The sequence below is a fragment of the Triticum aestivum genome, chromosome 4A, assembly GCF_018294505.1.
Source record: "Triticum aestivum cultivar Chinese Spring chromosome 4A, IWGSC CS RefSeq v2.1, whole genome shotgun sequence".
Classification (NCBI taxonomy): domain Eukaryota; kingdom Viridiplantae; phylum Streptophyta; class Magnoliopsida; order Poales; family Poaceae; genus Triticum; species Triticum aestivum.
The window spans coordinates 630,982,677-630,995,769 of record NC_057803.1 but is presented as its reverse complement, the minus strand read 5'-3'; the positions used below and the strand labels follow the sequence as shown (position 1 = coordinate 630,995,769).

The window sequence follows — 13,093 nt, the reverse complement described above, 5'->3', positions numbered from 1 at the left end:
CAACTTTCAGGAATGTTTTAGAATCGTAAGGCCACATTTGGAACACAGCGGTTCCGCAATTTTTTGCTAGAAAACAAGTTATATACGCACTCGTACTGAATGTGGAGTTCCTTAAAAGTAAAAAGTCGGGCGTTTTTATCCATGGAATGGAGGAGATGCTGAATCTCGCCTTGAACTTTACCCTCTCCGTCATGTGGAAAACCAAGCAATCGCCATCGGCAAGGTCATGGTCGGCAGCAAACCCTCTCCACCCCTTGTCGAGGTAGTAGTGACAGTGTTTGCCCTTTCTGTGGGCATTGTACATCATGTGGAACTCGTCATCCGCCTCGTCCACCAAGACGGCTGCCTCATCGTGCGCATGTGTGTGTTGCGCTCCTCGACTCCGGATTTGGAGCGAACACACACGCCTCGAGCCGCCGCTCCTCGACTCCGAATTTGGAGCGAAACACACACATGCCTCGAGCCGTCCCTCCCCGACTCCCGCTTTGGAGCCAACACACACGCCTTGAGCCGCCGCTCCTCGACTCTGAATTCATGCAGAGAGCCAGCCGCAGCTTGGGTTCTTGGGTATCCTCCCAGGACCTACGGAGAGCCAGGATAAAATCCAGCCCAAGCTCCATATACTCCCTCTGTTCCTAAATATAAGTCTTTCTAGAGATTCCAATATGAACTATATACGGAACAAAATGAGTGAATCTACACTCTAAAGATGATATGGCCATGAGTACTGCTAATGTTTTCAATGATCTATGCCTTTGCCACAAGTCAAAGATGTAGAGGCTCGCGGCCAGATGATGCAAGAAATAAAGGTAAAAAAACATGACGTGGAAACCAACTTAGGATGCTATTCTGTTTTCTTTCTAGACAAGGAAAAATCTATTCGGTCCATGCAACTTTTAGTTATGAGTGGTGACAAAAAAAAACTTTTAGTTATGAGTATTTACTTGGAAATATGGAAGGAGTTAAAGAAAGGAGTAAGGGAAGATTCATGTTTTTATTCCTACTACGCAAGAAATATGAGGCAACCTCAAAGACGTGCAACGTGTGGAGCGGTCAATGTTTAAGGGAAGTTGGATGGGGTCCACCAGAACAAATCAAGAAAATAATGACGCACCAAAATATAGTCCAGTTTTGCTTAGAATTAATTACACGTTGTAAAAGATTGCATGCTAAAAATAAAGCATGTAACCATGTGGGACTAAAGATAGGATTAGGAATTAGTAGTGTCGTAACCTTGTGGGTCAAGCTAGGAGGGTCCGTTGAGGAGTGGATTTTTGAGACATGCAGCCACGCGCTGCCGAAATCCCGGCCGTCTGTTAGCGCATCGTGATTGCTACTTTTTATAGGCCTTTTGCAATATGCGACACGTTAATTACCAGCTTTCCGGAATACGCTGTGGTATACGCCACACTAGTGGAGCAGGCGTCATTAAATTGATCGTACGAATACAAGGCCCACGTGCCCGGCCCAGGCGATGGAATAACTGCGCGGAGATGGTTTCCCACATACGAAAATAGATTAGCACATGAAATCCATTGTGATGCGTGTGTTTCCTTGCCGCACGAGCGCACATGCCTGTCTATAATCATCTCTCGTTTGCCTCACACCCCGCAGCATGACGAAGTTTTTGAGGCCTGGTTCTGGATATGGGACTTCTTCTTTTTTTTTGAAGGGTGGATATGGGACTTCTTCTTTTTTTTTGAAGGGTGGATAACGGACCGCTTGCTGGGTGGCTTTATGATTTGCAGGGCAGGTGGGGGGATTGAATCGCACTGGCATGTTTTAACTTCACCATTACTCATGTCGGCTGACCATGTCTTTGAATTATTGCTGTTATACGATAGGCTGGAACCATTATACAACTTGCGTGTATTTTGGTTGCACGAATCACACGAGGGCATGCGGTGTGGATTTCGGCAGCGCGTGGCCGCATGTCCACTCGCGATTATTCAGGTCCGTTGCTGCTATATAAAATCAAGCCTGAGCGTTATGTAAAGGAGGTTATATTTTGAAGAATAAACATGATGTGTTTTTAGGGTAGACACCCGTAAGTTTTGGGAAAAGCTGTCTGAAAAACCCTAAGTTTTGGAGGAAGTTTTAAAAAACCTCTTTGTTGCGATTTCTGCGAGGAAATAGCCGTCGTCGAGATTGGTTTTCTTGTGCTGGACCGTAAGGTCCAATCCTTCTATTTCGCGTACATCGCAAGCAGACGAGAGGTTGCTGCTATTGTTGGAGTGTCATGAAAGATCGGACCGCAATAACAGATCGGATCTCATCATGAGGTTCGGTCTACATCAGTATACATATATACATCCGTATGTAGTACATATTGAAATCTGTAGAAAGACTTACATTTAAGAACGGAGGGAGTATGTGTCATGGAAGATCTTCTGTTTGGTAGGTTGATCCACAATCCACTCATCATCGTTCAGTCAGTCTAATCGCCGGTCCGGGATAAAATTCTTAGCCCTGCGCCCATTTTTAGGCACCAAATGAAACAATTTTGTGTTTGGATCACCATCTTGTAACCATCGAACCCAATCATTTTAGTAGCCGGAAACAAACAGGAACAGCCACGAAAAAATGCACTCGAGACCATCATCAGTCTACAATCATTCAGTAGTTCAACCCATACAAGGTCTGCACCACGCGCTGTTACCTCCTACTCCCATCTAGTTTAGGTCTAGGTTAAAAATCCCGCTACACCGAGACTGAGAGTGCGACGACTCTACATTCATGCAACCAGCACAAAACCGCATTAGCCGAGTCTCCAGCATCATCGAAGAAATTGCTTCTCTAACAAACTGCAAAAGTAACAAACATATTTGACATGTCAGCATTTATACAGATAGATCAGAACTGTATACAAGAGCATTTTATTTAGCATACTAAACTGCTGATCGAGCCTAAGGAGGCTGACTGACAGACTGAGGCAAGACAAGCAGAAGCTTTGCAAAGAGCATAGGATTTAAGACAACAAAGAAAACTATCCTGACAGTTTCTACGAGTACATCTTCGATATCGATCGATCAGTTTCGGCATTTGGCAATAGAGAAGTCCCAGACTTCATGAATAAACTGCAGGCCCCCAAGTGCTAAGAAAGATGCGGTTTGGAAATATCTGGGTCTCCTGGATATGTGGCATGCTATCGACCACCTCAACGAGAGTTTTGATGAATGGCATGCCGGGAGCGAGCATCGCGGCGGAGCGAGGGCTGCGTCAGGACGATCCTTTATTGCCATTGATGTTTATACTGGTTATGGAGGGCCTGCACCATATGTGCAAGTACGCTGATTCGTATGGGATGTTCACTCCGCTGGCCAGAAGGGGCCTAAAGCACCGCCTGCCTTTCTTCGCCGACAACGTCAAGCCAAACACAGTGGACGTGGCGCTCTGTTCGGCCATCCTACAGGACTTCGGTGAGGCCTCGGGCCTCAAGATAAACCCTGCAAAATCCACTGTCATACCTATTCGGTGCTCTGTGGAGCAGGCTGATCAACTAAAGTTAGGGCTCAGTTGCCCATTGGGATCGTTCCCCTGCCGGTATTTCGGTCTGCCACTAACAATCAGAAAATCAACGGCGATGCAATTCCAGGAAGTGGTAGATGGGATGGCCACAAGCTTGCCAATGTGGAGCGGTGGAGGGCGGCATACATGGACAAATCTGGAAGACTCATGCTTGTGCAATCCGTTCTTTGTGCAGTGCCGATTCACATGATGATGGCACTGGATGTGCCACCCGAGGTCTTGGCGGGCATGAACAAGATATGTCGGGGCTTCTTTTGGGCAGGGAGCTCGGACACCCACGGAGCGAAGTGTGCCGTGACTTGGCGCCCGTCTGCACGCCGAAGTGGACTGGAGGACTAGGCCTGCCTGATCTTAAGTGGATGAATGTCACCTTGGGGGCTCGATGGCTGTGGCTGCAGATGGTAGGCCAGGAGAGACCGTGGGCTGAGTTCGAGATCAATGTCTCAGCTGAATTGCTTGCTGTTTACCGCGCGGCCGTATTCGTCGATGTGGGCAACGGTGCAGGCTCGTTCTTCTGGGAAGATCGTTGGCTACAGGGAAGACGCATTCAGGAGATCGCTCCTCGGCTCTACAATTGTGTCCCTCCCAGGATCCGGAAAAGCAGGACAGTTGGGGACGCTCTGGCTGGGGCTTGGCCTTTGGATGTCGGGCCGGATATGACCGCGGCCGAGATCTACGAGTACCTAAACCTATGGGAGTTGGTTATGGAGGTGGAGCTAAATCTGGGCGTGGTGGACAAGGTCAGGTGGGCATGTGAGACCTCGGGGCAGTACACGGTGAGTTCTGCCTACGCGAGCCGATACTTTGGACGTGAAAAAGACCTGGCTGCCACCGTAGTGTGGGACTCCAGAGCGTAGTTGAGATGCACGCTGTTTGCCTGGCTTGCCTATAAGAGCAGATGTTGGACCTCGGATCGCCTCTCGCGCCATGGTCTTCCGCATCAGGAGGCCTGCCCACTTTGTTGCCAGTTGCCAGAGACGATCAGCCACCTATTGGCATCCTGTGTTTTTGCGCGATCAGTCTCGCATCAGGTGCTTCTTGCTTGGGGGCGTGAGGACTCGACGCCGAGTGGGACAGACAACTTGCTATCTTGGAGTGCTTCGACGCAACCACGGGCAACTTTACGGAAAGATTTCCACACAATTATCTTGCTCGTCTGTTTGCAGATATGGAAACACCGCAATACTATTGTGATCGATGGGGCTACTACTTCAACTGTGGCCGTTCTGCAACGATACACGAAGAGGGTAGGACTTGGCAGTTAGCGTGGATATTTCAGTCGGACATTTCTTCTTTCTTTCATAGGTTGCATAGGTGGAACTTGAGTGAGTAGTTGCGTGCAACTCTGGCTAGTAGCCATCTTGTAGACATGTGGATGGGTTTCTCACTCTTTTCTATACCTACTATTAAAGGGAGATGATATTCTTGGTTTCGTCCCGCTTCACTTGGTCCCGTTTCAATTAATTTAACGTACGCTATCTGGTTTTGTTACTTGCCACCCGTTTTGGCCCACTGAAGGAAGCCCACCTCGCAGCGCACTGTGGCCTAGGTCCGGAGAGCTAGCACAAAATAAAATTGTCGATAACCTGCCAACCGGCCACGCATAGTTTGTCCAACTGACCCAGATAGAGATATGAGAGGATTTTTCTTCTCCCGTTGCAACGCACGGGCCTTTTTGCTAGTCTTCTATAAATATACGATACGTATGCTTGTGTGTATTCTAGAAAAAAATAGCTAGCAGAAGTAACAAAATAAGGTTGCGATGCTCGAAATCTCAAACGAATAGGGAAATGGGAGAAACGGCTTGTGCGTTCCATGAAAAGATCTAACTACAGGCTGGAAAACTACAGTGCTGGAAATGCAGTTTTGTTTCTTCAGAACTCGTATATAAGCAAGCGGGTTTGTATTTTTTTTATCCGCAAACTGAGCTTAGCCAATTATGAAATTGGCGCATCCGCAATTGAATTCAAGCATTCGACCTAGGCAAATGATGGTATGGAATTCAACCTAAGCAAACAATGGTAAAAACAATGTACCTGTGCTCCGATTGAACATTGTGTGGGAAGCACACATCTTCATTACTGTTCATCCTCAGAGTCATCGGAAGTTTGGTCGTTTTCATAGTCTGGGTTTGCTCTGAAAATGTAGACCTGCATCATTTACATAACCAATGAGGTTGTACAACATGCACTTAGCAGTGAGATACAACGTCCACTCATGATTGGGCCTTAAAAGAATCCCTTCCATTATCTAAAAAGATATAACTGGACAATCAAAGGCCTATGAATGAAATAATTCCTAGAGGCCCTTCTAGATCTAGTTGGAATGAAGGTATATACAGTAGGGATGCTGAGCATAACATCTTCTCCTGCAAACTGTGTGCAGAATTAATTGACAGTCCAAACAAGCCTAGTTTCACATCTATGAATAAGTAGACACAGCTCACCAGTCTGAATTTTAGATATAGCATATAACCCACTTTATAATTTAAACCTAAGACATGCGAAAAACATTGAAGTTTGATAGTACTAAGCAATGACTCTAGTAGGTAACTAGGTATTATGTAGACATAACAGGTTTTTCTCATGTATATAAACTTAAAGACCATTGTTTGGACAGACGAACGCATGAACGAGTACGAGGCCACCAAGCAACTTTCAAGAATGTTTAAGAATCGCAAGGCGACATTTGGAACACAAGGAATTCCACATGAAAACAAGTTCTATATATGCATTCGCACTGAATGTGGAGTTCCTAAAAGTAAAAGTATAGTGTTTTTTACCCATGGAATGGAGGGGATGCTGAATCTCACCTTGAACATTGCGCTCTCTATCAGATGGAAAACCAAGCAATCGCCATTTTCAAGGTCATGGTGGACGGCAAACTCTCTCCACCCCTTGCTGAGGTAGCGGTGCCTGCCCTGTTTGCTGGCACTGCACAGCATTTTGAACTCGACATCCGCCTCATTCACCAAGACGACCGCCTCATCGTGCGCGGGGAGGTGCTCGATGAAGTGCGTCGGGATCATCTGTCACAACGAATATAACCCCCGCAAAAAAAAAATCAACAATCATCCGATCCAAGAACCACATTGCCTCAGTTTTCTTGCTCCAATACAATACCATCGGTTTTGCCCTGCTGGCGCAGACGTGGGTCATGGTCTTGACGAAGGCGGGCCGGCGAATGCGGTGGATCCGGCGCCGGAGCTCCTCGGCCTTGGCGACGGCGGCGGCCCTCTGTTCGTCGGTCGGTCCTTTCCAAATACGAGCGTCATATGCGGCGTACACTTCCTCGTAGTCGCGCTGCTGCGCGCCCTTGAGGTAGTTGGGCTGCTCCGGGAGGCCGGCGACGCGGCCGGACCGCCGGAGCTCGCCGGGCCCCGGGGCCTTCCGCTTCTGCGACACCGAGGCGGCGGACGAGTCATATAAGTACGGGAGAGACGGAAGACCGACCGGAGGCAAGGAAGAAGGGAGAGGATCTGACGGACCGGCTTGGGCTTGGGCTTGGGCCTGGGCCTGGCGGCGGCCTCGCGGACGGCGGCGGAGAGGTGGTGCAGGCGCAGCTCATCCAGCTTCCGGCGGTTCTCCTCCACCTGCCTCCGGCGCTGCTCCTCGTACGAGTTGGATTCCGCCATTGCCCCTTCTCGATTCTGCTCCCTCTTCCTCTTCTTGGGTGTGTGTTTTCCAGCCGCCCTGGTGAACTGGGCTGGGCAGGGAGTGGGGAAAAGTAACGTGGCCCTAGAGGCCCGGCTTTCTTCAACCACCGCGCCGAATGCATAGCCATTATTCTAGGAGCCCACGATTCTGCCATTGAAAATCCGTTCCTCTTGTTTAAATATTTTATGTTTTGACAAAGAGAAATATATTTAGTATCGCAGAGATACCAATTGCATTCGGTCTCTGCAACAACGCAATGTCGTAAACACATTACAGATGCACACAACCAAAAATAATAATAAGAAAAAAATAAAGATCACGCTGCAGTAATCAATTTCTTGTAGCTGCAGCACGGACCACCACCTAGACAACTCCCGAAGTCCAAATTCTTCGAAAGCGACGTCTCCAAGAAGGAAGCAGTGCACAAGCATCGTCATCGCCCAATCATAGATCTTAGGTTTTTACTCTGAGAAGATCCACGCTCTCAAAACAATGCCTTCAACAAGGTCACTGCCAGGCACAACCAATTAAGGCCAGACATTGAGTTTCACCCTGAAAGATAAGACTCTATACTCCACTTGTGTTGCCACCCCCACCTGCCGATGTTGCTGCTACGAGTCACGAATCACCAAGCAAAGTACTCATAACCACAAAGACTCGATCCTCCATTACAAGGCCTTAGGCCTCAGCCACCATGACGTTCTCCGCCACTGTCTTCACCATGGAAATCGAAATACCGACATGTCCCATAATGTCAACAGGCACCGAACCTTCGCGTCACACCCACGTGAAGCAACTCGGGCTAAAACAGGGGTGCACACGATTGAATCCCATCCAATCCAGCAATCTACAGGCATCAAGCACCCAATGAAGATCTCCGGCGGAGCATTCCGGAACTCGTCAATGGTCAGATCCATGAGGGTCGGCAATCGGCGGAACACCATCTTAGAGCAAAAAGAACCCAAGGACGGCGCCACCCACCGGTTCTCAACAGGCACCGCAGCCACCACCCGCACCATGTGAAGATGAATAGCTGAGCTGCACCGAGCCCCCGAACCAATCGCCGTGCCGCCCTCGTGGCTACAACGATAGTTGAGGTCGCTAAAGAAATCCGGGGCCACCGCCCAGGCGCTCATCTCCACCGAATGAACCACGACGTCTAGGGCCGCCAGGAATCTCTGGACGGAGACCCCACAACGCGAGAAAGGATGGTGCTCCTGCCGCCATCAGTCGCGCGAGAAGGATGAGGACCCGCCACCGCCGACAGCCTCGCGGCCTTTGACTGGAGGCGTCCTTCGGCGGCGGTGGGGGGAGCAGGATCGAAGAGGGAAGGGATGGCGGCTATGCTAGGGTTCCACCCGAGTCACCTATTTTATAGGCTCTCTATAGCGATCTACGGATAATAAGAATGTGTCAATATCGAATCGTGGCTCACAAAGGCTCTACCATAAAAAAATCCGAGGGACATACGGGCCTCAAAGCAGGGATGGATTGCATCGGTAAAAGGCCGCACCGGCAAATTGGAACCCGCTAGAGCCCACACGGGCCTTCCCAACAGACCCTCCGAGCTACCAGGGGCGTGTTTGGTTTCAGTTTGCAACAGTAGTTGCATTGCATGCCCATCTCTAGCCAGCCCGATTGCTGAGAAACAGCCTCATATGCAGCAGATGCAACCTGTTTGGTTGCCTGCATCGCATCGAGAGGCACTTACCCCCCTGCTGTTTGGTTGCCCGCATTTGTGCTTAGGGTGTGAGAAGATGCAAACTTCAGCTGTTTGGTTGCAAACAGCGTTTGTGTTCTGCTCACCCCATTCAAATGTGGTGGCCTTACCACCACACATGATCAGTACAACAACAACATCACAACAGCAAGATCAAACAAAGCAAGCAATGTAATGACAGCAAACTTAACACAGCAAACTACTTAACCAGATAGCATAAGTCTAGATTAAGAGCAGGGGCATCCTCCTTCCCTGCTGTGCCAGGGTGCTGCTCCTGGCCAAAATATGAACATGTTCCCAGCACAAGTCTCGCCACACACCCTAAAAGTTCTCCACTAACACCTGACTTAACTTAACTACATAGCCTGCTCGATGCCACCAAGGCAGTTGTGCCTGCTGCAACGATACCCGCACATCACCGATGAGTCGTGGTTGTAGATATAAACCTTCAGTCCGAGTCCGGAGATGCGCACAATGACGAGGTCGCCGGGGACGATGCAGTGGCGGCGGCAGAAGTAGTTCCACCCCCGGCCAAGCACCATCTGGCCCTCGAAGTTCTGGACCTACACCCAGAACACGCACCGCTTGTTGGCTGAGAGCCTGATCACGCGCGGGAGTCGCTTGATGACCAGCCAGGTGTTCATCACCTCCGCGAACTTGGGACGGACGACGAGCATGGCGAGGTCCTTGTTGTCCTTGATCTTCAGGTAGAATGTCACCGGCTCCCTGGCTCCCTCCTCGTGGCCCTGCCTCGGAGATCGTCCCCTTGAACGAGGCACGCTCATGAAGGTGATCCTGCCAGGTAGGTCCATCGTCCCGAGCCACCTGTTCGTGGGGATGAAATCCTCGGCGCGCTCAGCTCTGGCCACGACCTGAGCTCCTCCACCCGCCACATCTCAGTCAGTCTTCAGTATCTTGTCGGGCAACATGACAAGTATTAGTATCAAACAAAGCAAGCAAGCAAGCAAGCAAATTCCACTGATCAGTGGCATTTTCCCAACAGCAAGTGCCACTGATCAGTGGCATGTGCTCATGGACAAATGGCAATGATCAGTGACACTTGGTGTTGGGAAAGAGCACTCATCTACCCGCTGTGGTGCAAATGGCAATGATCAATGACATTGATCAGTGACTTGCCCAATAGCAAGTGCCATTGATAAGTGCCATTTTGCCCAATAGCAAGTGCCGGGCAAATGCCACTTATCAATGACACTTGTTGTTTGGCAAGTCACTGATCAGTGGCATCTTCTTTGCTGCAAGTGGCACTGATCACTGCACTATCCTAAACAAGGAAACATCTAAAAATAGCAACAACAAGTGTCAATAACACCCATATGCAGCCATGCAGATTTGGGACCATCCTAAAATGGTCCTACTACATGCACGTATAACATCCACTCATGGCACAAACCCTAGCTTCAACATGCAACATGAAACAAGGACATGATCCTAACATGAACATGCCATCAGTCAACATGATTCTAGCATTCATCACTCAACATGAACATGATTCTAGCATGAACACAGCTACTAGCATGTAGTAGGACTCGAACTAGCATGATTCTAGGATTCTAGCATGAACATGAATCTAGCATGTAACACAGCTACTAGCATTCTAGCATGAACACAAGCACTAGCACACACATTGTACATAACAAGAACAGATCAGTCCGATTGGATTCGATTGGGATCGCATCCAATCGGATCTGCTAGAATCCTATCAATCCTAGCACATGCCTAAGAAATTAACTGCAAATCTACATCTAGGAGCAAGATTTGAGGTTGATTTGACTCACCGGAGCACGCGCAGCCGCGGCGAACCGAGGCCGGGGTGAAAACCCCGGCGGGAACGATAGAGGTGGCGGAGCAGAAGACGAGCCGGCCCCGTGCTGAATGCCATGCCGGAGGTCGAGAAGGACGGCCCGCCGACCGGAGAAAACCCTTGGACGGGGGTCAAGAAAACCCCCGAGCCCAATGATGTCCCAAGAAGGGGCGGCTCCGTCGACGGCGCCGGCGCTGAGCCCAGGACCACGAGGTCCAGAATCGGCGGCGGAGCACGAGCGGCCGACACTGCATTGGCCGGCGCTCGTGGAGGCCGGCAGCAGATGGGGGACGGCGCCCGCAGCGCCGAGGCCAGGTCGCGGCCCGAGTTCTAGAGCCCGGCCAGCCAGCGCTCCTGGATGCTGGCGATGTGCTGGTCGACCGGGGTCAGAGGGCGGCGCAGCGGTGGGCATGGCGGAGCCATCGGAGCAGAGGAGAGGAGAGGGAGGGGCGGTGAGGGAGAGAGAGGGAGTGGTGGGAACAGTGCGCCTAGGCGGTGACAGGAGAGTGGGGGGCGAGTAATGAGATGTCGCCTCCGTCTCCCGCGCTGCCCGAGGCGTGCAACTGCCCCGCACGCGCGGCTGCGCCCGGCCAGGCTCGCGAGAAACTGCCGATTCGGCAGTTCCGCCGGGCCAGGCTGCGGGCTGCTTTGAGTCGTGCGGGCCTCAAACCGCATGCAGCCCAGCCAACCAAACAGGCTGCGCACATCCCGCGCGGACCTGGTTGGGCTGCATGCGGGCAACCAAATAGGCCCCAGGTAACACAGCCTCGTACCTTTCCTTATGGTACGTGTTTCTCCCGGCTCCGATTCAACGGTCAATTCATCTCCTCTTGTTCCTCGTCGTCAGCTTCATCGCAAACGAGCGGCCGGGCACGAGGGTGTTGACACAAGAACACGTCACCGTGTACCCTTGACGCCGGGAGTGATGCACCGCAGCTCACGTCGAAGGAGACCCGACCGACAGCGCGATACGCAAGACAGTCGACGGGCGCTTTTGAAGACCCGAAACCCCACACGCCCGGGAGGGACCCCGTCAGGGAGTGCGGCGGCTATGGGCTGCCCTAGGTCGATTCGCTCGCCCCTAGAGCCTCATGGATCGCTGCCCTCCAACGCGAAGAACGAACGAAGAACGAGAAAGAAAGATACAAGGGTAGGGAATAAAGATAGATGAACACAAAAGTGTAATAGATTGATTGGTTCGATTGGTGTTGTTCAATCGGCCATCACCCCCAACATATACTAGATGATGCCCCGCGCGTTGCTGCGGGAATTGGTTGCAATATATTTCAATAAGATTAGATTGTGTAAAATATAAATTTTTAGATTAACAACACATGAACCAAAATTAAACATGCATATGACTTATTATATGTGATAAAATATTTATTGAATTTAAGTTGAACAATAGAATGATAATTATTTTCCCATGCATGGTTGCATGTGGTGGTGGGTCTTTATCATGCATGGTTGTATGTTATGGTGGGCCTTATCCCATCTATAATTGTATGGTGATGTGGCATGCTTGCATGTTAAGATAAATAGGTTAGTGGGGATCAATCTCTTAGGTATATAAGATAAGAGGCGGCTGGACTTCCCGTACAAGCAAAGGATTCATCTAGGCTTTCCTTACAAAAAATTACATCAATTCACGTCGTAGAGTCCTAATTCTATTCCAACTCGGATTCAATCTGAATCTGGCCCAACTTCTGTCTTCCTCCTTGCGCGGGCAGCCGAGCTTGCATATGACCTCTGATCAAGACGGCCCAAATATGAAACTTGTGCGCCTCGATGAGACGAACAATTTTTATGTTGAACACTTTTCCAAATAAGACAATCTTGAATATTCTACGAAGCCATCTTTAATATCCAGTCGGACTCGGTCATATAATAGACTAGATTGTCCGAGTCTCGTAGTGAACTTACAGGTCGTATACTATCTCATATCATAATGACTCCAAAACCAAAGTTCACCGTTTTGACGATGCGCACAACTTCCGTGTTGATCACTTTTCCATCCGAGGTCATCTGGATTACCTTTCGGGCACATCTTCAGTTTCACTCGGATCCGAGCTCATCCACTCGAATATTAGAGTTTTTCGTCCGACTCGACCTTTTCACTCGGATGTTAGAGTCTTTCACTCGGAAGACAATCTTTCACTCAGATGACTATAATTTCACCCGGGAGACAATCTTTCACTCGGATGACTATATTTCACTCGGAAGGCAATATCTTACTTGAACGTCAAGTTTTCATTCCGACGGTAATCTTTTCACTCGGAATAACTTCACTCGGATGGTAATTTCACTCGGATTACTATATTTTCACTCGGAAGCCAATCTTTTACTCGATGGATAAGTTTTCACTCG

At 49.7% G+C, this 13,093-nt stretch overlaps 1 protein-coding gene across 2 annotated transcripts; it reads right to left on the bottom strand.

Annotated features, from left to right (window-relative positions):
• Window positions 1–2,493: 2,493 nt before the first annotated feature.
• On the bottom strand, window positions 2,494–7,269 carry LOC123087773 (B3 domain-containing protein Os06g0194400). Of its 2 annotated transcripts, none has more exons than XR_006441501.1 (5): window positions 7,016–7,269; window positions 6,651–6,923; window positions 6,341–6,556; window positions 5,565–5,664; window positions 2,494–2,804 (listed from the first exon to the last, which is right to left on the bottom strand). XR_006441501.1 is itself a non-coding variant. In XM_044509880.1 (5 exons), the coding sequence occupies exons 1-4, from the start codon at window positions 7,160–7,162 to the stop codon at window positions 5,607–5,609; spliced, it is 708 nt and encodes a 235-aa protein (XP_044365815.1). In that variant the 5' UTR covers window positions 7,163–7,269; the 3' UTR covers window positions 2,494–2,804; window positions 5,565–5,606. The 2 variants fall into 2 exon arrangements, 1 of the variants encoding a protein (XP_044365815.1); XM_044509880.1 differs by having other exon boundaries at window positions 5,565–5,678.
• Between the last annotated feature and the right edge of the window lie 5,824 nt (window positions 7,270–13,093).